This window comes from Callospermophilus lateralis, unplaced genomic scaffold (genome assembly GCF_048772815.1).
Source record: "Callospermophilus lateralis isolate mCalLat2 unplaced genomic scaffold, mCalLat2.hap1 Scaffold_227, whole genome shotgun sequence".
Taxonomy (NCBI): Eukaryota; Metazoa; Chordata; class Mammalia; order Rodentia; family Sciuridae; genus Callospermophilus; species Callospermophilus lateralis.
In genome coordinates, this window is record NW_027513180.1 from 796,138 (window position 1) to 819,226 (window position 23,089).

General features: G+C 38.9%; 1 protein-coding gene across 1 annotated transcript in view; it reads left to right on the forward strand.

Moving 5' to 3' along the window:
• The window catches only part of LOC143388428 (transport and Golgi organization protein 1 homolog), a 74,482-nt gene that overhangs the window by 28,958 nt on the left and 22,435 nt on the right, over nucleotides 1-23,089 (forward strand). The window contains exons 5-9 of the mRNA XM_077108233.1: nucleotides 8,504-8,637; nucleotides 11,501-11,587; nucleotides 13,437-16,236; nucleotides 17,818-18,021; nucleotides 20,415-20,563. Of these exons, the coding sequence (XP_076964348.1) occupies nucleotides 8,504-8,637; nucleotides 11,501-11,587; nucleotides 13,437-16,236; nucleotides 17,818-18,021; nucleotides 20,415-20,563 (3,374 nt within the window). The remainder of the gene's footprint in view (nucleotides 1-8,503; nucleotides 8,638-11,500; nucleotides 11,588-13,436; nucleotides 16,237-17,817; nucleotides 18,022-20,414; nucleotides 20,564-23,089) is intronic.

Consider the following 23,089-nt stretch of genomic DNA (forward strand, 5'->3'; position numbering starts at 1 on the left):
TATGGAAAGCAGTATGGAGATTCATTGGAAAACTGGGAGTGGAGCCACCATTTGACCCAACTATCCCACTCCTCAGTCTATACCCAAAGGATTTAAAAACAGCACACTACAGGGACACAGTCACATCAATGTTTATAGCAGCACAATTCACAATAGCTAAACTGTGGAGCCAACCTAGATGCCCTTCAGTGGATGAATGGATTAAAAAATGTGGCATATCTACACAATGGAATATTACTCAGCAATAAAAGAGAATAAAACGATGGCATTTGCAGGTAAATGGATGGCGTTGGAGAAGATAATGCTAAGTGAAGTTAGCCAATTCCAAACAAATCTTAAAACCATTTCCAACTGCCCCGCCTGTGCCCTAATTTGTGATTCTTCTTGAAACAAATGTGCAGACTGAAAACTAAACTCAAAGAACTTGCAGGGGTTTTCTTGAAGGATCCACCCTGCCTTTCCATGCCCTTGGTTTTGAGGACTTATTATTTCCCATCTGGACCATGACCAGAGCTAGGAGCTGATCTCCCAGGCTTGAGACCTTCTTCTAACTAATCTTTTTTCCACTGTCATTTTCTTCATCATATCATGTCTCTGCTTAAAATCCTGCAGGGTGACATTGAACCCCCAAAGTGAAGCAGAGAGAATATGTGATGTTTGGCCCTTCTCGTTCCATGAGGCCTCCAGGAGTCATAGGGGGAGGAAAGCTATATGTGTGTTCAACAGTGTTCAAATGACAAATGATATGAATAAATTAATAATAACTTTGTTCAAAAAAATATGTATCCAAACTTTTATGTTCATGTCCTAAAGGTTGATAAATCACTTCCTCCCAGGCACTATTAAATTAGAAAACAGCCCAGAGTTGGGGATGTGACAATTTTTTTTTCTCCTCCAAAGTAGCAAAGGATTTAGTCAAATGAATCCAGTTGAATCAGTTTTCCTCCTTTCTGGTTATAGTCTGCATTTACCACTTTCCTGGAGTGTCTGACAGCTATATTTATTTAATCTTTACAGCATCCCTGTCTGTGGATCCAAATTAACGGGGATTCAGCCGGACAGCTGCCTGGGCTATCAGTTCATAAAGCACATTACAACATCCCTGGAATAAAGAATAAATACGGTACTGGTTAACTCGGCTTCCACGGGAGACTACTCACATAATTGGCAGAAGGAAGCAACATGTTCAAGTGGAAATTAGGAAGACACTTCTCTCAGTGCTGAACTTGCTCCGCTGAGTTCTTCTGCAAAGAATAATTGCAAATTGCACGTTGCAATTACAAAGTGCCATGGAAGTCTTAAGACAGGCTCGATGACAATCAGTTGATGTGCTTATAGCTAAGTCTCAGCCAAACGCTTTTCTGTTTTTCAATCTAAAGATGAGTAATTTAGTTTACTACCTAAATACCAGCCCTTGGAATATACCTCCAACCTATGTTCTGCTTTCATACAAACGTAAAACAGAAGTGAGAACACGAAGAGAGGAAGGTAGCTGGGCATGGTGGCACGCTCCTGTCAACCCAGTGACTCTGGAGGCTGAGGCAGGAGGATCTCAAGTTCAAGGTTGGTCTCTGCAACTTAGTGAGGCCCTGTCTCAAAATAGAGACTAATAAAGGGCTGGGGCACCCCTGAGTTTAATTCCAAGTACAAAACAAATAAACAAAAAGGTAGGAAGTTATTTATTCACCTGAGAGCCAGATACTGTGAACATGGGTTAAATTTTGAACACAAGTCAAACATTTACCCTACATAAGTTAGTTTTTGTTTCATGCTACGGGTGATTTGGAAAAAAAAAAAAAGAAAGAAAGAAAAAGTGAAAAAACAAAGAATTCCAAATATATGAAAAATTTAACAAGAAATATATACTGTCAAATAGAAAGCCAGTTTTTGTTGTTGTTGTTGTTGTTGTTTGTTTGTTTGTTTGGTTCTACTGAATAAGTGTTAAACAAGCACCTGAAGAATATCAGGTTGAAGGGGTGACTCCAGATGGTTAGGCTGTCTGCGATGCCCCTGTATCACTTTCAGCCTGATGTCTGATGAAGGTACTGGTACATCCACTCCCCCTCTCCCAACAAAACAGAATTAGAAAAGATAAAAATCTCCAAGAAATTGCTTCCAAGGAATAATTTTTTTAGAATACTAAGAGACAGTATTTCCATCCTGGATCCTTGGACTTTAGCAATTTTCCATAGCCTAGAATCATTGAAAACTGGCCCTTTTTTCCTTCTTTGTTTTGTTTTATGATATGAATTGACTGATGGCATGAAACAGAGATGGGTGATAAAAAGACCACCCAGTTGAATCAGGATCCTAAGAGTTTGCAATGAACTGAAACAGTAGAAGTTAACAAGATTAAATATAGTACAAATGGGTTCAAGTCTTACACATGGGCTTAAGGAGAAAAGAAAGAAAAAAAATTCAGAAAAAAAGGAAGTACAACTAACTAATATACATGAAACAAAGTTTTCATGTAATATGACAAACTAAAGGGAGATAATGCAAAACAAGGGTATTAATATTGTTTGGGGTTGTTATACATTTCATTAAAAATCTGACGAGGGAGGTCTATGGATGCTTTTTCCTTAAAATCAGCATACAAACCAAATTTGGGGTTCAATTTCATGGAGTCTAGGGGTCCGTGAAGCTCGTTTATAGATCCTGAAGCTAACTGCAGAGCTCAAATTAACACACCACATCAACAGGATGATCTCAAAATTCATGCAAATATGGACTCCATAATTACTCCCGAGATGATCCTGGACACGCTATTTAACATCATTAGCCTTAGACTCCTCACTTGCAACTGTTTTAGTCAGCTTTTTCATCGTTGTGACCAAAAGAGCTGACAAGAACAACTTAAAAGAGGAAAAATTTATTTTGGCTCATGGTTGCGGAGATTCAATTCAGTTCATGGTTGGCTGAGGCCATAGCTCTGGACCCAAGATGAGGCTGAGCATCATGGTGGAAGGGTGTGGTGGACGGAAGCAGCTCAGGACATGGCAACTAGGAAGGGAAGGGAGAGAGAGAGGGAGAGAGAGAGAGAGAGAGAGAGAGAGAGAGAGAGAGAGAGAGAGAGAGAGAGAGAAACGCTTCACTCACCAGGAGTAAAATATAAACCCCAAAGTCATGTCCCCAGTGACCCACCTCCTGCAGCCACACCCCAGTTACCACCTAGTTAATCCATTTTAGTGGATTAATCCATTAGTTCTCACAATCCAACCATTTTGATCCCTGAAATTTCCTGCCTTCACACCTGAGCTTTAGGGGGACACTTCATCATAGGCTTAGATTTTATTAGAGTTTTACCTCTCACTTGGGAAGTATTCACTCAGTGTAGATAACCACGGAGAACATGGAAATATGAAAAAAGGGAACCAAGGTATTGTTTGAAACTCTAACAGGAGTTATAAGGAGCCAGAAGTTTGTTTAAGTTTAAATAAAATACCCCCAAGAGAATTGAATTTCCCTTGGGACCTTAAGGCTCTCTTTGCTAGAGATGGTCAACCAAAAACTAACTGAAAGACTGGAACAGCACAGACAGAAGAGACAGAGGGCGGGTGCAGTCTATAGGCCCCACCCAGCCTGTGCCCACCTGGCAGGTGGTCACATCCCCCTGGGTGGGTAGATGTGTAAAGAGCAAGACGTGAACACACCGACCAGTGAGCCAGACCTCTGTCTCCACATTCAGATCTAAGCACAGATATTGGTAAATTGTCAACCTTCTTATTAGATAGGCGAGATCTTTTTTACTACCATCTGCAGGTTGAATGCAAATAACGACCCCTCAGCGTGCCACATTTTGTGGCTGAGAGCAATAGGAATGATGAGAGAAAGAGAGGATTCCTCAGTCGTCATCTTTTGCTCAGGAAGTTTGACTCCTTTTAGCTCCACACTCCTCTTACATAACATCACAAAGAAATTTGCATGGGGGAAAAATAAAGTCATTTTCCATAAAAAGCAAGAAACGGGAACTCAAGAATTCAGTTTTCCCCCAAGGTCACTTTCTGCACCCACATTTTCAGATTTGGTAATCCTTCTAAAGCCAATGAGAATTCTAGGATCAGAAAGTAGGGGTACAGCGGGGGGGACTCTCTGAACAGAAAGGATGCGCTGAATATATTTCCATCTCGGGCACTGTACTGGAAGGATGCTGGCAAATCTGTCACAGCATCATGATCACATTCTTCAAGTGACAAAACTGTTCTAACTAGCTCTTGGGAAGCAGCACAGCACTGTCTATTCTTTGGGGGCCGTCTTGGGGGTGGGGAGGGAAGGGGGACATTAGGAAGTTGAGGTGGGTCCAGGAAAGAGACAGATGCTCCTGGCTTATCGACTGTCTCTGTCAAAAAAAAAAAAAAAAAAAAAAAAAACAGAGAGCAAGGAGATCGAGCTATTGGATGGAAGACGTCTCCGCCTGTGCTTTTCAAAGATGTGTGAATATTTCTCCCTAGGATTAAGAACCTGATAGTGCTTGCTAATCAAATAACGTCTGGGTCCTGTTTGGAAAGCAGCAATTAGCCGATTTTGGGCGATAGCCAATCTCCCCAAATCCTGTGTCCTACTTGAATGGAATACAAACTTCCAATGAGCAGACCCCATTCCCATCCTCAACTAAGCTGCCTCAAAGCATCTAAATGAGGCAGTCATGTGAATCTCCTGCACCCCACTCCGATTCTCAAAATATTACATTTTTAATGACAGTTGGGGATTGTGTCTCGTGTCTTCGAGTGCATTGACAGAAGCCACTGTTCATGCACTGTCATTGGAATTCAGCAAGAAATACAAAGTTTTTTGTTTTTTTTTAAATACTTCTCATCTGTGCAGTCATGCTTCAGAGCTAACCGCCTGTCTTCATGATGAAAAAAATAAAGCGGAAATCCCTGTTCCCCACTGTTCTTCCTTCTACCAACAATCTGTTTCTTATTCTGCTTTGCCTTGCTAGCACAAATGGTGTTTTTTTTTTTTAACCCCTACGAGGGGACTCATAACTGTCATTTTTAATTTTAAAAACTGTATAGGCAAATGCTTTTTCTTGTGCACTTATGAGAAACACGGAGTGCCCGGATGAGCCTGTTCCCTTCAGATAATCTAATGCAAGAACAGTCTCTCCTCTATATTGAGTAAATCAACCACCAGGCTGGAGACCACAAAGAAACAGAGAAAATGGGGGTTGGGGCGAAGGGAGGCAGATCAATGGTCCCCACAGAATTCACTGGGCTGAAAGGTCTCCTGCTTGCTCTCCCAGCCGTGGGAGTAGGACTTTCACTTACAGAGTGAAATACACACACGGCAGCTATGTGGCTAGTCGTGTTTCATGCATTTACTTTACTTAATTGGCAGCAGGCTAAGCTGCTAAATCATGCGTTTCCTCTTCTCGACATGGGAAGAGGCATTTCTTCTCATATGAACAGGTGTCATTCCAGGTGTGTGGGGTTTTTTGTTGTTGTTGTTATTTGTTTGTTTGTTTGTTCTTGGTGCTGGGCTTTGGCATGGTTTTGTTAACCAACAGGTCTTAGAAGTCTAAGTCCAACCAATCGCTGAGGCTTGAACTGCTGCTCCCAAGGTATTTCATCCCACGTTTTCAGGATTGCTCCTCTCGGTGCAGGCTCATTACCTTCCCAAACAGTTTACTTCATCTTTGGATCATTCTGAGGGTAACAGGATCCCAGAAGCTGTCCCCTCATTTCTCTGTCCATGTGACATACAAAATCAACTTGGACAGACCCACCATCTTTTGGGGGTGGGTACCAGGGATTGAGCTCAGGGGCACTCGACCACTGAGCCCCATCCCCAACCCTATTTTGTATTTTATTGAGAGACAGTGTCTCACTGAGTTGCTGAGCGCCTTGCCATCGGGACCCTGCGTGTGCCCACTCCGGCTCTGCCTGCGCCCCCGCCAGCCCGCTCGGGTTGCGGGGGTTTGGACTCCCACTTGTTGCCAGCGTTTTATTTTTCTCTACTGACTGAGGCGGGGGTTGGGAAACACGATTCCCCAGGGACAGCTCTCAGTTTATTCCCTTCCAGGATTTGCCTAGGATCTCAGTGGGTGATGGGGTTGCCCGCCACGCGCCCGGGGCTCCCCACACTGTAGCAGAGCGCTTTTCTGCCCCCACCACAGGGACCTGGGCCGGTGCGGTATCAGGGCAGATGCTCTCCAGGGCTAGGTGGCCTTAATCCCAGTGGCAGGTTGATGGTGGGGCTTCTTGGGAAAGGCTCACTGGCCCCTTCGTTTTTTTTGCTGCACTGGGGATTGGGCTGGTTTTGCCTTTTAACAGGGACTAGAGTTTAGGCTTGGGAAGAGCACCAAGTCCAGGCACGCAATGTGTTCCGAGGTCTCGGCCCCGACTCTGCTTCAACCTGTCATTTCTGTGCATAGAAGCCTCCCTTCATATTTGAGGTAGGGTAGCAGGTGGGCCAGTAATCTTTTGCTTTTGAAAGAGGCCAAGGATCTGCACTGGCCACCTGGGAACTGCAGCCTCTTCTGTGTGCAGGAAGCGGACAGAATTGCTTCCCAGTCCTGGATTGGAGGTGGGCGGTGGGGAGGATGTAGCCATTCAGATTCAGATGAAGAGGTTTGTTGCAATAACAATAATAAATACTCCAAGATTTTTATAAGCCAATTCAGTTTTAGACTCAGTTGCTAGTGTTGTTGGAACCTCTTTCCTCTATATATTTACTGGCCCAGAATTCTTCTTTTGGCCTCCTTCTTGGTTTCTAGTAACCTTGTAACTTGATGACCATGTTGTCCATAAATTGTAAGCAGTGCATATTTTAAAATATTCATGCTGAAAAGGCCAAGAAGTTTACCATTGAGCTCTTTATGCCTAAATTGGTGTTACCAAAAACAAATTTTATAATTTGAATTGTTTGTTCCACTCCCATAAAGAAAAAAGATGTTTCCAATATATGTTAAGCTGTTCCTAGAGGTAACCCTAAGGCTGGAGTAAATAAACACTCAGAAAAGCAAAGCAGCTGCCATGATATTTCCTTTCAGTTTTGGGTGAACAAAATCAGGCTTCCAACATGGTAGAATGTTTGCTATTCTTTGCTGTCAAGCGCTATCCTATGTGGGCTACCTGGACAATCTCATCACTGATGCTTCCTCAGTACTAAGACATGGTGTTGGTAAGGTTCAGTGGGGTAACATAACTTGAGAAATGGCCTGTGTCCAAACAGATGTGACCTAACACAACAGGTGGGTCTGTGTTGTGTTGTAGGAAGTAGTGAGGTATGTATGTCAGGTGTCCTTGTGTGCCTTCCAAATAAGTGCTCCAAAAAAAATAACTAAATAGGTGCTCCATAGTATGCATTATGTTGTCACCTAATATATTACTGATTTGTAAATCCTCTATGACCTAAGGGGGAACAAGAGAAACATTGCCATTTCCACTTGTGATGAGAATTCCCCACCTTAAAGTGTCTCTCACCTTCAACTTGGCCTCTTAATTATCTATGAATTAGGATGCTGACAGTTTTGAAAATAGTCCTATTTTAGCTTCAAAATAACAAGTTACCCTCTCCAAATCTGTGTTTGTTCCTCAGATATATATTTTTATAAAACACACATTCTTGTGTATTTTACTGCTGATTGGCCTTTAGAAAAAGTGTTATTTCCATTTCTTCTTTGTGCTTTTTACATACATCTCTTGTCCATTTCATCTTAAATCAGAAACTGTGTATTTGGTCAACCAAAAGAAAAATGTTGCTTCTACCAGTTTCTAGATCAATTGTGATTCTAGTCCTGCATTTTAAGCATGAAGGTATTGCCTGACCTTTTCTCATGGTTAAACTTGTTCCTTGTCAGATAGGATACCCACTTTTGATTTTTGATATGAATGAGGATGTTTTGAAACAATCTTAATGTTGGATATAGTCAACAATATTTGCTCAGAGAAAATACATTTCCTGGTAATTTACCCAGATCCTGAACACAGAGACAGCAACTCTGCTGCAAATGAAATTGACAGTGTTTATGGCTGCATGGTAGCACTTGCAGCCACTTAAAGGTAATGTCTTTTAGCGGTTAGTTCAAGTTAATTAACCCCTTGGAGGTTCCTGGATATTCTTCCCTCTTCCCTCCCTATTACCTCTGCATGAAGCCATACTTAAGCCTGTCCGTGTCTACACTTGGATTTACATATTTGCAAAATGAAGCTTTTTATGATTATGAAACAGAACAAAATTGAGGCCTGCAAGGACCAAGAGTTTCACTGAAACCAGCCATGATTGGTGGTAGCCACATTGCTTTTTATTTCTCAGCACAGAGAAAAATAGAGAAGCTTCCTTTTCCCTTGTCTAATTGCAGGGAATATTGTATTTTATAGCAATAAAATCTCGAAGAATTTTAGATACTTTGAGCAGGTGAATTAAAAGTGATTCCAGAGAGTACTGGAAAAACTTGATTTTTGTTCATAGTGGGATTCATATTTCCTGATGGGTCAATGTGGATTGTGAAAAATCAAATTCTAATGTTTGTTTTTCTTTTTTCAATGTTCATATACAGTGTTAATGTACCGAGGTGACGCTCTTGAAGATTTCAGAGGCCCAGATTGTCGTTTTGTGAATTTTAAAAAAGGTGACCCTGTATATGTCTACTATAAACTGGCAGAGGTATCACCAGAACTTTGGGCCAGAAGTGTAAGTAAAAGTTTGACAGGTGTTATATTCTTACTTTTGATGGGTTTTTCAGCAGTGTAGATTTAAATGACTGATTTCTTGGGGTCTTTGTAGAGTTAACCTAACCTCTCTGCCAGGCCCTGTGCTCCTAACATGCCTTAGGCCTGGCACAGCATAGAAAGTCAGTAGACTTTCTGAAACAGAACTGAACTGGTTGTGGTTGCTACCCCTCACATCAAGTTCCAGAAGGCTCTACACATCATAAAGGTTGTCATGGTGAAAACCTGACAATTCTTAGCTTTGCTGCTTCAAAAGGGAAGGATTCAAGGACATTAGAGTGAATCCTGTAAATTAAGTCTGAGATAGTAACTCAGGCATGCATACTTAAAGTTGATTTTTTGTGTATTTTACCTAATCATTTGTGCTGTTTTTACTCTAAAAAAGCAGAATATTATGTTCATTATGTGCTTTTTTTTTTCCTTTTTTGCAACTTCTGGGTCATCCATTTCCTGCTTTTCCTATAATCTATGCCTGAAGGTTCCCCCAGGGGTTCTACTTCTAGCCAGTTGTATGGATCTTCTGATGAAAGACATGACATTGTTTATATCATGCTTTGATATTTTAAATGGGGAGATTCACAAGGAGTGACCTCATTGAGAGACTTATGAGTATTGTCCTTTTCATTTAAATGTGATATGTGGATTGTTTACTTAAAATAGTAGCAAGGGTCTTTGATGACTGTAGGGATGTTCCAGTTTAGAGACATTCCGGGTTGCATCCCTGAAAGTTCTCACCCTAAATAAAATACCACACAGCAGAAAATAAGAGTAATCCCTATGGGAAAACTAGTTTCATTTTGTTGCCATTTCTGATTCTTAGGGAATGATCTTGAAACTTGTTTCCTTTAGGTACAAACTTTATATTTAGACAGAGTCCCAGTTGCAGTACTCCATATAAAGAACCATCTATTGTTTCTTTCAAGTATACCAAATAGGATTCGTAATCTTTAAACTTGGAACTGTTTTTCCATGTACCCAAGTGGCATTTTTCATACAGTAGTCGTCTTTCTCCCCTTCTTTGAACTTTTGGATAAATGGGCTTGATTTACATTTTCTCCTGTCACATTGTAGCCTGTTAACTATGATCATCCCTAGGACTCTTGCCATTCTGGGTGGCAGCACTCATCCTGTCTTCCTGAGGAGCCCTGCTTTCAGCACCTGACCAGAAAGGATCTTTGCCGACTGATGAGTGTTTGGGTGGCACTTTGTTTGCATTGCTCCTGTGGCATTCATTTGTCTTCTTTGCCTTCAGTCAGGTTGTGTTTTATCTTAGCTCCCTATAAAGTGAAAAACTCAGTTAGGAAAGGACCCCTGTCTAATCCATCTTCCTTTTGAATATTTCCTTTCAGGGCAGTGGCACTTAAGTACATTTGTTCTGATAGTAGCTTATGCAGAATTTGTTCTCTTCTGGCAGTTCTTTGCTCCCCACCCACAAATCAAATCAGCAGCACCTCAGCAGGGATGATGTATGGAAGCAAAATTAGGTATAAAAATTATTTCCAGTCATGAGCCTCCATGATTCTGCATCATTTTTTTTCATATCACAAGAAATGGGATACCACCCAGTGTGTAATTATGGAGCTTTATATAATCTATGGTCTCAATTGACACAGATTAAGAAGAGATAAATGTGTTTCCTTTCTCCATACATCTCTGTTTTTTTTCCTTTTCCAAATTTAACCTTAATAGAATTTTCATCAGAAGGGAAAAGTGTATTTCCCCTCAGACTCGCCTCTCATGTCATGAATGTTATACTTAGGAAATTAAAAACTCTTTAGTTTTCAAAATGATTCTCCTTTTGAGTTTTTAGTTTTCATTCTGCAATGTTGTTGATTTTTTAGAGTCTCAGGCTTTATCTGCCAGTGATGAAGCTTTTAATTGCTCCGTCTTATCTAATCTTCATGGCAGTATTCTACCACTAATACTGGCTCTCAGATGGTTTCTAGATATAACAAGAACATTCATGAATGGGGATATTTTAGAGTTAGTGATAAGATGCCTTTTTTTAATTTTCTTTTTTGGGCGTTTGATTTGCCTATCAGTTTCCTTTAATTATTGGCAAGAATCTTCTGTTCCTTTTAGTCAGTAGTTAGTAATAAGAGTGTCTTTCTCAAGGGGAACTTTATGTACCTTTTGTACACTTTATGTAACTTCATATAATTTAGCTGTTGGTGCTGAAAATAAATGGGGTTCTTTTCTGCAGAGGATTTATTTTGGGTGAAACTGAAGCTTGATATGTGGTTTAGTATGCATTATATTGTAATTTTATTTTCTCCCCAAGTACTTGTAAAAGTAGATTTGGAAAAAGCTAGGAAAGCATATACTATCAATACATTTGCTATAGTGGTAATACATTTTAGAGATTTTGTATTGTTTTTACTTATTAATTCTCATGACTGTTATGTATTGGTTAAGAAAGACATAAATATTGGTTTATGAGCAATGCTACAAAATGTACAGGTAAATTCTTGCTAGAGGTTATTTGGAATTGCATTTATAACCAGCTTTGATTTATATAGTTTTAACCATATAATATACAATAATCTCCTATGCAAATCTTTTATTTACTTCAGAAGTCTTAACTTTATATGCTCTGTGTTGAGAATTAAGCTAAATGTAAAAAAGAAAACTTCAGTGGTTGGAAATGCTGTTTTAACAGTTCTGTATTTGGAATAATAATCTCAGTGTAATTGTTATAGCAACTTTCTTTCTTGGTTATACCATATACCTATCTATTATGTGTATATTTCCTGCCACTTCTGAGAATCTCTTATTTATATTCCTTGTACAGAATTTATTTTATATTTGTCTCCTTTGCACTATAGGTTGGCCATATTTTTGGTTATTTTCCGAAAGATTTCATCAAAGTAGTTCGTGAATATACTAAAGAAGAGCTACAAATTTCAACAGATGTAAGTTATGGATTTCTTTTTTGTTCTCAATTGTAAACTGGCTTATAAATCCACCCATTATATTCAGTTAACTGCTTCTGAAAGTTTTATAATGTGTTTATAACATTTGTGTATCAGATTTTCATTTGAAATCAGACTACCTATAAAAAAAAGTTTGAAAGGCATTCAAGGGTGATTATATTATAATCTGAGAGTTTTCTAATATATTGAAACAGATATTCTTATAGAAGGCTGTTTACTCAACTATAGGGCTTTTCTCTTCTGTTTTATATGTGAAAAATAAATAATGTAATATATTTGTACTTGGCTATTAAATTTAAGAGGTAAATAATTTCATTTTACAGGCAAAAGGAGGTATTCCAACTTGAAAACTACTCATTGGATAGTTATTAGACATTTTAAGTATATTTAGGTTAAATTAATAAACTCTAACTTTTATACTAGGCTAGAAATACGTACTTACAAAGGTTTTCTTATTCTTAGTCATATATGGGATCGTAGTCATGTTATAGATTTGGAAAAGGGGACCTGAGTGTTTCAGGTGATGTTCAGTCTCAGATCTTTTAAGGCCCCAACTGCTTCCTTTATACAGCATTCCTGTATTGTGCTCTGACTTAAATTGATTTTGTGACTGAAAGGATTTCGTGTTCTAGAATTCTCACTTCAGCTGATTATTTTCTAGAGTTTTAAATTGTGTAGTAATTGATGCCCACCAACATTGAAACATCTTTGGGCAGCTCTTTGTAGTGGCTGTAGAATATGCAAGCTGCTAGGCTAGGATAGTTCTTAGATTAGATGGGGTGAATGGATAAAGTCATCCTGTTTGTTGTTGCTGTTCCTAAAATTTCTTCATAATCTCAGGGGCCATAAAATCACTTCTGTTGCTTGTTGGACTTCATTGTTGGTAAAGAGAGTTAGTTCTTGGGATTTAAGCTGTGACAGCAGTTCACTGATTACAGAGAACTCATTTGTTTTGAACTCTGCCTTTTCATTATGTTTCCCATTACATGCATCCCTCATGGCTTAGAAATGCATGTGATGGGGAGAGGAAATCACTCATCCCTACTACATTGAACTGCCTCCCCCACCCCCAGAACCCCCACAGAATATTATGAAGATTTAATTAGGAGATGGAAATTTTTAAAAAAATTTCCATTCATACTATGGCTCCTTTTATATGTCAATTTGCTTACTAGTGGCAAGAAGGAAGACTAAATAAATATATAGATAGTCCTGAGAGAGGTCTTAGTGACTGTGAAACCCTGATGAAGAGGAAGGTGTATAACTTGTTGAATCTTGTTTTCAGTTTGTTCTTGTGGTAATAATAATGTGAGGAGCCTCCTTAATATCATTCTTTATTCCATCAAATGTACTTGTATCTCAGTAAGATACTTTAAAACTGATTCATCTTTCTCAATGCTGCAGGATCTTCCAGCTTCTCCTGAGCAAATGATTAAGAATTAAATTCCTGAAACATAGGTGTAGATTTTAGAGCTTGAGGATCCTACAAGTGATACCTTGCCTTTCCCTACTTATGCTCAGAGCAAATTGAGAGAGACCCAAGAGTCAGGCTGTTGGAGACCAAATTGTCACCATTTTTACTCATTATGCTTTTTAAAGAATATGACCCATGTTAAAAAAAAAAGAAAGAATAGACTTTCTAACACTGTAGTCTAGAAAAAGACAGATTTACTCAGCCATAGAAGGAGTTAGCCAATGGGGGTTGGAGGAGGGTAATCTGGTTGACCCCAAAGATTCTTTAGAACCAATCCTGAATTTGGGAGCATGGATGAGTTTGCTTTTGTGACACTTCGTTATTGACACACTAATGTTTTCCTTTTCCTTACAGGAGACAGATTTTGTCTGTTTTGATGGTGGAAGAGATGATTTTGATAATTATAGTGTAGAAGAACTTCTAGGATTTTTGGAATTGTATGATTCTGCAAATGAAGATTCTGAGAAAGCTATAGAAAAAGTGGAACAATTTCCTGAAGTCTCCCAGGATGTTGAACCTGAACCTAAACCAGTAGTAGCAAACTCAGAGCAAATTGAAAGTGCATTCTCAGAAAACACTATGGATCTTGAGGAACAATTTCTGGCTCAGAAGAACCATCCTCATGCAGATAGTCAAACAGATAATGCTCAAGGTGAACAAACTTCATTTGAACCCTTTGAAGAAATACTACAAGATGAATTGAAAGTGCCAGAAAGTGAAAACAACAAAACCAGCAACAGTTCTCAGGTCTCAAATGAACAGAAGACTAATGCTTATACACTTTTGAAAAAAGAAATGACATTAGACTTGAAAACCAAATTTGGTTATACTGCTGATGCACTTGTGTCTGATTATGAGACGACCAGACTGGTGACTTCATTAGACGAAGATTTTGATGATGAGGAATTGGATGCTGATTATTATGCATTTGATAAGGAAGAAGAGGAGAATGAGGAAAGCTTTGGGGAGCTCCCATTACTAACCTTTATAAGTGAAGAAGGCATGAAATTCCCAGTAGAGTTTGGAGTGGAGAAATATTCAATAGGTGAAGAGCAGAATTCAAATGAAGAAGATAAGGTTGAGGTAACTCTGCCCCCAGGCATCAAGGATGATGACAAAAATATACTGACAACCTTGGAGGATACTTTATTTATTGGCACAGGTGGTGACGAGAAAACAGATATGATGGATTTGGGGAATTCTTATTCAGAAGAAGAAAAAGAAGATGAGGAAGCTAGAAAACAGAAGAAACCACAAGCAGCAACAGATTATATTTATCCTGAAAGTGCAGAATATGGTTTTTTTGTGGAAACCTCTAAGACAGATAATGATGAAGAGCCAAAAGTGGACATCGAACTTCATATTAAAGGAAAAGAGACAGATGTTCAGGAGCCTAAGAAGCACCTGATGCAAGATGTTTCAGAATCAGAGGATGAGAAGATAGAAGGGATAATTGCATATACTTCTCCCCAAAGCAATAAGCTCAGCTCATTGCCAGCTGTTGAAAAGGGCAAGGACACATTAAAATCAGCCTTTGAAAACAAAGAGAATGACCTAAAAGAAGCAGTTATCCATATCTCAAAAGACTCAAAAGAAGTGAATGAAGAACTCTCTTCACCTGGAGAGAAGATTTTGGAAGATAGCTTAGAGAATAAATCTCTACATAAAGCTGTAGGGAGTCTGATGACCCAAGAACAGAGTAAACCACCAGAATCCTTGGGCATTGCAACATTCCTGGGAGATAATCAAAATGATACATCCAAAGATGGAATGGAGGAGCCAGGTTCAGTAAATACACCAACCCTGCACATAGACTCAGTGGAGCATCAACCTCAGGAAATTAAAGAGGGACTAGTTCTGAAAACTGAAAATCAATCTGGATTCTCCTCTCCAGATGGAATTGGTTTGTTAAGAGAACCGGAAGAAGAGGTCCACAGTCCCAGAAAAAATTTTTCTTGGCAACAAGAAAGAGATGTGATTGTTACAGTTAGTCATGTAAATGAGAAGATAGGGCTTTCCAAGGACAAGGGTAAAGAGCAGTCCTTGGCTGAAGAATTGATTCAGCATAAGGCAACACAGGGGACACAGGAAATTAAAAAAACAGAGCAAACTGACGAGGTAGAAGTACCAGGTCTCCATACCGAAAGGCCAGCATCAGTAGAGGAGGATTATTATCCCCCTGAAGAGCTACTGGAGGATGAAAATGCTGTAAGTGCAAAACAGTCAAAAGAAAAACATTCTGGGATTCAGAATGTTAACCAGCACGTTCTTGAGAAAGCAGTTTTAGAGACTATCAATCCTGATCTAGAAACCAAAGAAAACAAACAAGAAATGAGTATAAATTGGGAGATTTTTAAGAAAAGTGAAACCACAGCCAAAAGGGTAGACATGATGGACAAGGAACGAGGTGATATGGAAATGGGAAAGGAGGAATGTCCTCTGGCAGATGAGGAAGCCCAGGGACTCTTTGACGGAAGTGATGAGGAAAACACTCAGACTTCAGGGATAAGTGAAGTATTTCAGGATAAAAATTCTGATGATCTTGAAAAAGACAACCCTAAGGAACATCTGAACACTTCAGGGTCTACAGAAAAGGCTACTGGAAAAGAAATCTCAAAAGAGGACCTTGAGGACATAGGGCATATCACGGATGCAGAAAGCCAGGGTCCTGCTTATGCAGATCTTGAAGATGATATACTCCCACAGAGTCCACATATAGCCCTAAAGCCAGAGCTTAGCGATCAGGAGGAAGACTTGCCCATAATCCGCAGCTTCTTTACAGAACAAAAGTCCTTGCAACGCTTCCTGAAGTACTTTGATGTCCAAGAACTGGAAGAAATGTTGCAGGAAATGTCATTAAAGCTGAAGTCGGCACAGCAGGAGAGCCTGCCCTATAACGTGGAAAAAGTTCTAGATAAGGTCTTCCGTGCCTCTGAGTCACACATTTTGAGCGTAGCAGAGCAAATGCTTGATAATCGTGTGAATGATATTAGAGACATAGGAATAAAGGAAAGTAACATATTTGAAGAGGCTGCAGTGCTTGATGATATCCAATACTTGATCTATTTTGTGAGGTACAAGCACTCCACAGTGGAGGAGACTGCTCCATTGATAACAGTGCCTCCTCTACAGGAAATCTGGACTAAAGCTGAAGGTAAATACCTGCTTGCGGCTTGAGCTGGAGAAAAGGAGTTGTTCCATCCAGGTGTTTTTGTGTATTATTGTAAAGTTCTGTTCAGTTTCCATGTGCCTAAAGGAGAAAGAAGGCTGACTCAGGAGCCCCATATATTCCTTTATTTATTCTTTTGGGCTAGAGCATGAAAGGACATTGCTTATTCTTTTCTCCTTTAGGACAGTTGGGATTGGTTAGCATGTTCAAAGAGAAATTTTATAAAAAGTTAAAGAGAAAGATATAAATGAGAAACTAATGCACAAAAGTAGACCTGTTAACAGTACAGATTTTATGTTAAAATTATAAAAGGGCTTTATTAAACATAATTTCTTAATCATAAAATATCTGTACTAGATCATGTGGGTGTGGAGTTACTAGCATAACTTTTTTTATTTTAGAATTTAATCTCTTTTTATGTGGTGCTGAGGATCGAACCCAGTGCCTCACCTGCACTAGGCAAGTGCTCTGTCACTGAAGCCTAGCCCTAGAATAACTTTTAATGGATAGCTTGCCTGAATTCCCCTCCCCAGCATTTATCTTTTGTGGATACCATGCTATTTCCAGTCTCTTGGGGGAGAGGTCACTTATTCTGGTTTTACTCCTCTGGGTTCTAAGGTCCTTGCATTCATATTAATCAAGGATGGAACCAGGATGACAAGCCTTATAATGTAGTGCTTGACACATAGAAGCCTTTCAATTAAATATTCGTCAAACTGACAATGAGCCAATATCCTGATAAAAGCTTTCTGTTTCCTGGTTTCATATTTGATCATCTCTATCCATTGTTTTTCAAAATGAAATATTTCAACTGAGAGTATATGATAAGAATTCCAGAAGGACATAAAGCCATTGGAAAATTTACATCGCAAGAATGCTAATTTTACCTGATAATTTGGGGAAGAAAACAGTTGTACATTTAATCAAAGCAGATATATTTTGGATAAGAATGCAAAGTACAAGTGAATGTTCAGGGTAGAATATGAAGCTGTAAAGAGATAATCTTTGCTCTGTATCCTATTGGTCTATGTCCTGAGCTCAGGAAGGAGATAGGTTCACCATTTGGCTCCTAGGTTACTTGGAACATATTTGAAAGTCACATTAGCAAGCTAGACTTACGGAATTCCCTTCTCTATACTGGCTCGGTGAGACCAGCACACTTGTAGATGAAAGAGTTCCTGTTATTTCTGAGCAGAATAGACATTTCACATTTTTGTTCTGGACCAGAATTCTCTTCTGCACATTTATTCATGTGGGTGTATGTTGGTTTGCCAAGGGAAGTAAAGTTATTGAAGCCTCTATCATAAATGTATTTGTTTATGAAATACTTTGGATTAAAGGCTTCTTTATAATTTTGACTGTATAGTTCAGTCATCCTTTAAATGGGATGAAAACAATGAACCCTCCCGTATCCTTGCCCAGTTGTTCTCATGGGCGCATGCCAGGACAAGGAGGGCAGTGTTGAGGTATCTGGAGCTGTGTGCTGAGGGGGAGTGCTGATCATTGGGCTTAAGTGGGGGTAGATAGTGTCATCCAGCTGGCTCAATGCATTCTTCTCCCCTGTAGAGATGCAGCCACCCCATGAAGATGATTTTCCTAAAGAGAACACAAATCATCTTAATAGAAATCTTCATGAAGAGCCTCGCCTCCTGAGTCATCATTTAAATATGAACCATCCTGAAGAGCCCAGCCTCTTGAGTCAACCTGTGACTGAGGACATGGGTGTCTTAGAAGTGTCTCAGATCCCAAATACTGAGAAAGTAGACCCAGGTAAAGCTTGCCAATTTTTCTCTACAAAGTAGAGGTATTATCATAATGAAGGCTTTCAAGGATATTTGTTGCCAAAGGTACAAAATAGAGCAGAGAGTAATATAGGTACATGTGAGTTCAAAAAACAAAATCTCTTAAGTGAGAGAAAATCAAGAATAAAGATGACTAGAAATCAAAAATAGGCCAGAGACTGTAACTCACCTAAAAGCAAATGTTTAGCTATGACTAGCTTGTGTAAACCATTTACAACTAAAATATTATTCTTCAAAGGCCTTATGCTCTAAAACTGTATTTTTCAACCAGACCAACAGCACCAGAAACTCTGGGGGTGGGACCCACAATCTGTGTTTAGCAGGCCTTCCAGGAAAGTCTGGCCTGGTACAAGTTAGCTTGAGAATCACTGTTCATAGTCTCTTAAATTCTGTGTTTTTTCCCTTTTCTTCTAAATGGAATGTACTATACCTCAAGTCCTGTTTTGACTTGCTTCCTGGACATGGTAATTAAACTTTTTCAAATGCAGTCAATCGTCCAGATCTTTATACTATATACTTACAGGAAGCAGTACAGAACTGCAATCCATTTTAGACTGACACTTATGAATACTTCATCATAGTGCACAGTATCCAGTGGGAGATGAGAAACAATTTTTCAAAAAAATCCCCAATAATGGCATCAATAGCATTCTACTTTTGTGTTGCTCACTCTCATTTTATCAGTAAATTACATTATGACTAATTGTTTTATTTTATCCATCCAGTATGGTGCTATGAAGCCATAATTACTGTATTTTGTGTTTTTAAAGGTTCTGGTCTGTAAGCATAGCTATAGTATTATCCTGCACCAGTGCAGGACTTAGCAGCACTGATCCTGACCCCGCCCCCATCTGCACACACAGAGTGTAGGAGAACTCATGGCAGGGGGGATTCAGTTAATTTGAGAAGGAATAACATATCAGTTCTTCCATTTTCCAGAAGACATTTCATTCATATATGAACACTACTGACTTCTGAACTGTTTTTAACTCCATAAGGTTCTGAAAATGAATCACGCACCATTAAGATTTGTTATTTTCATGCTCCAAAACTTTCAAGATTAGGGAAAACTTGGCTTACAAAATTAAGCATGAATTATTTCCCTGGCCTTTTAGGTTCCACCACAAAATGATGTCAATCACCTTTATATGTAAAATCTTCCCAAATGTCATTTAATGTGTCTCAAGTGCTGAGATGCTGAGCCAATGGGCAGACTTCACCAGCAGTCAAATTCATAGACCAATAGTGATTGGAGGGCCTGGGGTTGTAGCTCAGTGGTAGAGTGCTTGTCTAACATGTGAGGCACTGGGTTTGATTCTCAGCGCTGCATACAATTAAATAAAATAAAGGTCCATCAAAAACTAAAAAAAAAAAAATTTAAAAATTAGGCAAAAGCTTAAAAAAATAGTAGTGAATGGAATCTCAGGGTTGAGAAAGACCTTAGAGGCAACTGGTCCAACTTCCTTTTTTTTAGAGAGAGGGAGGGAGAGAGAGAGAGAGAGAGAGAGAGAGAGAGAGAGAGAGAGAAAGAGAGAGAGAGAGTGTTTTAATATTTATTTTTTAGTTATCTGCGGACACAACATCTTTTTTTTTTTTATGTGGTGCTGAAGATCGAACCCTGGCCGCACAGCCAGACGAGCGCACTACCGCTTGAGCCACATCCCCAGCCCAACTGGTCCAACTTCTTAATAACTGCACGTTGGACTCCTAGCTGTTTAATCAAACGTACCCCAGGCTCATGTAACTCATACTGAAATTCCACCCCTACAAGCTCTCAGGTCTAATTGGAATTCTACCTCATTCACAGAGCCTCAATGCAGGTCTGTACCCAATATCCTTTAGTCTCTCTTGATATTACTGTTTTCTTTTTAAATAGCTGTCATCTGTCCACTCAATAAATAGTTGTTGAGTATCTCTGCCAGGTGCCAGATGCTGTGTTAAGCCTTGGCTCATTCCACCTGTAAATCTGCAAACCAAGACTCCCTCTCTTTCAGCTTTCCTAAAATTTTTAACACAAAGTTTCACCAGCACTAAATCCATGTTTGTTGAATGTCACCCTGTCTATATATCTCTGGTTTTAAAAATTTTCCTTTAGTAAATATTGTTCTGATAGCAGTTGTATGGCCATGGAAGTAGTGGAGAGTAGACTGGAGATTGTTCATTTTATAATTGAAGGGTCTGACAGCTCTAATTAGGATTTTGAAGTTTTCTTCTCTGTGTTAATTGTCTTTAGGAGAGCCACATATTCCAGGCACTGTGATTCATATATTTAGTGAAACACTGATGAATATTGAAACTGAAGAGAGACAATTCTTATTCTATAGCATAAAATAAAATAGCCATTTCCCCTTTCAATTTTAGAGCTACTTATAACAGAAGGTACTCCTGTTGATGATGCTGATACAGAAAAACAACTAAAGGACATAAAGTTGGAAGAGCCAGCAGATGCCACCCTTTTGGACAACGTGCTTTCCTTGTTATATTCATACTTGCTTTATTTCACTAAGATGGTAAGTTTGACATAGTTTCTTCAACTAGAATGTTGATTATTTATTAGTTTTTAAGTGGCTTCTGGTCATGAAGTGAAGAACTTAAAATGTCTTTATGAAAATGACTCCTGACCCTTTGAGTAGATAGCTCCTAAAACAAAAGCCATAGGGGTGTGGCTTAATGGCTACTTAGTTTAGCATATGAGGAAGATTTGCTGTCTACCAAGGCTGGACATTTGTTCACCTGTAAAAACTTGGTTCTTCTCCTCAGAACCTTTCATTCTGGCAGGGAGATAATAGCATTCACTTGAAACACAGTAAGATAATGGCAGAAAGAGAGGTATTTATTTGATGGTAGAACATTATTGTCCATAAATGCATTTATTATGGTTGGAAGGGTGATCAATAAGGTCAGAAAGTAGTTGAGATGTGTTTGAAGCACAGGCAAAGGGCAAACAGGAGTGTGACATGTGGTTTGTTGTTGATTAGACAGGCTGGGGTGGAGGATGGTGGGGGAAGCTGGCAGTCAGAAGAAATGTGTTCAGAGAAATGGAAACATGAAGAAAAGGATATTTGGGGAGGCCAGGAGAATGTAAATAGTTGGTGTTGTATAACGTGTGAAGTTGGAGGGGGATGGTCTGTTGGAGAGGCCAGCAAATCTTAAAGGAAGTCATGGGCCAAAGTAGCATTAGACCATTAATAGTGGGGATCCTTAGAAAGTTTTAAGAATGAAAGGAATTAGGTTAGATCTGTTTCTTAGAAAGAGTCACTTAAGGCTGACCTTTCTAAAGAAAATCATGATCCAAACAAGACATTTAATCTGTCTAGAAGCTTATCTAAGCATTTTAGGACTTACCTCCCCGTCATAGTATTTGTTGATGTTGAACTTTTAGAGTTTAATTATAGGAATGAGAAAGCTTTTAGAGCTTGGAGGATAAGATGGTCCTAGGGCCTTTGTGACAGTAATCCTTCTCAACTGAAGTTGTTTCCTGTAAGTTGTATTATTTCAAGACTTGTTTAAGAAAAGTGATGTTGTTGTTTTCCTTGTAAAATGTATAGATTTTGAAGCCAGGTAGATCTGGTTTCAAATCCCAAGGTTATCATTTAGAAGTTTGGGCAAATAACTAAACTTTTGAATATCAGATTCCCCATCTGAAAAATGTAGATAATGCTTACTCCAATCATAAGAATTAAATGATTTGACAAGGTAAAGTGTCTGGTGAGATGTCTGGCATTTTGTAGGGTTTTACCCCCACGCACCCCCTAATTCTCATGTAGGCAGTCAGAGGTGGTATAAAGACAATGAATACCTGGGGAGGAGAGACCACCAGGGTGGAAAAGATGTGATGGGGAGAAATGAATCAGTTTTCAGTTGGCTCCATGTTTGTTCATGGTGGTGGCAGCCACCTGGGTAAGGAGTATGTACAAGCCAGGCAGTTAGAATAATGATATTTCCAGTGATTAAAGCCCAGTCTTCCACAGTCATAATTTGATTATCAGAATGAATCAACATCACTTGGAAAGTTTACAGCCTCATGATATGGGAAGGATTTCTTTATTCATATTTTTAGGTATGCACAGAGCCCTTCTCTAGGTCTAGGTCGGGGTACATGAATGTGGTGCAGGTATGGTCAGTGATTTTGCGGTGATAGGTAAGACATTGACGTGAGTGGCAAAGAAGAGGCACAATGTTATGAGACTGATTTGAAAGGAGCCTTCAAAAAGGCATTTTGATGGCCCAGTATGTACAGGACATTGTGCGAGGACTAAAAGAGTCTAACAGGTGTAAGGCATGATTGTGATTTTTGAAAGCCTTAAGAAAAGGACTTAACAAATATATGCAAAAATTATGAACAAGTGAATGTAAAATCTTAAACAAGTAGTATGATATCTGATAGGACTGGAGAGTAATAGGCTCTGATGTGTTTGGGAGATGTGCACCAATCAGATTCATTGATCAATGGAATCTTAGTAGAATCTTAGTGTTAGAAGAAACCTTGGAAGGCTGTTAGTCTAGTTTCTCACTCATTGCTGTAATTTTCTTTACTGTGGCCCTGACGAGTAGTTATGAGGCCTGTACACCAGTATTTCCTAGCAGGAGTCACTCTCTTACAAGGCTATATGTTCTTCTGTTGTCTAGTTCATCCTTGTATTGACTCCAAATTTTCCTCCACATGATTTCCTCTATAAAATTGAATTCTTTTCTACATAGAAATCCTTTAAATATTTGAAATTATATCTTAATTTAAAAATTATTTTTAGTATTTTTATCATGGAAACTTTCAAATAAGAGCAGAGAGAATAGTAGGGGACTATAGGTAATCATAACATACTATACATTTCAGAATACTAGAAGAAAAGATTGTGAAAGTTTTACCATAAATGATGCTTGAGGAGGTAGATATATTTAACCTGATTTAAACGTTACATAGTGTATACATGCATCAAAATGTCATGTTACCTATTTCAATAATTATGTTTATTTCTATGTACTAATTAAAAAATAAATTTAATTAGAAAAGCTTTAAAGAAAAGCATAGAGAAGAG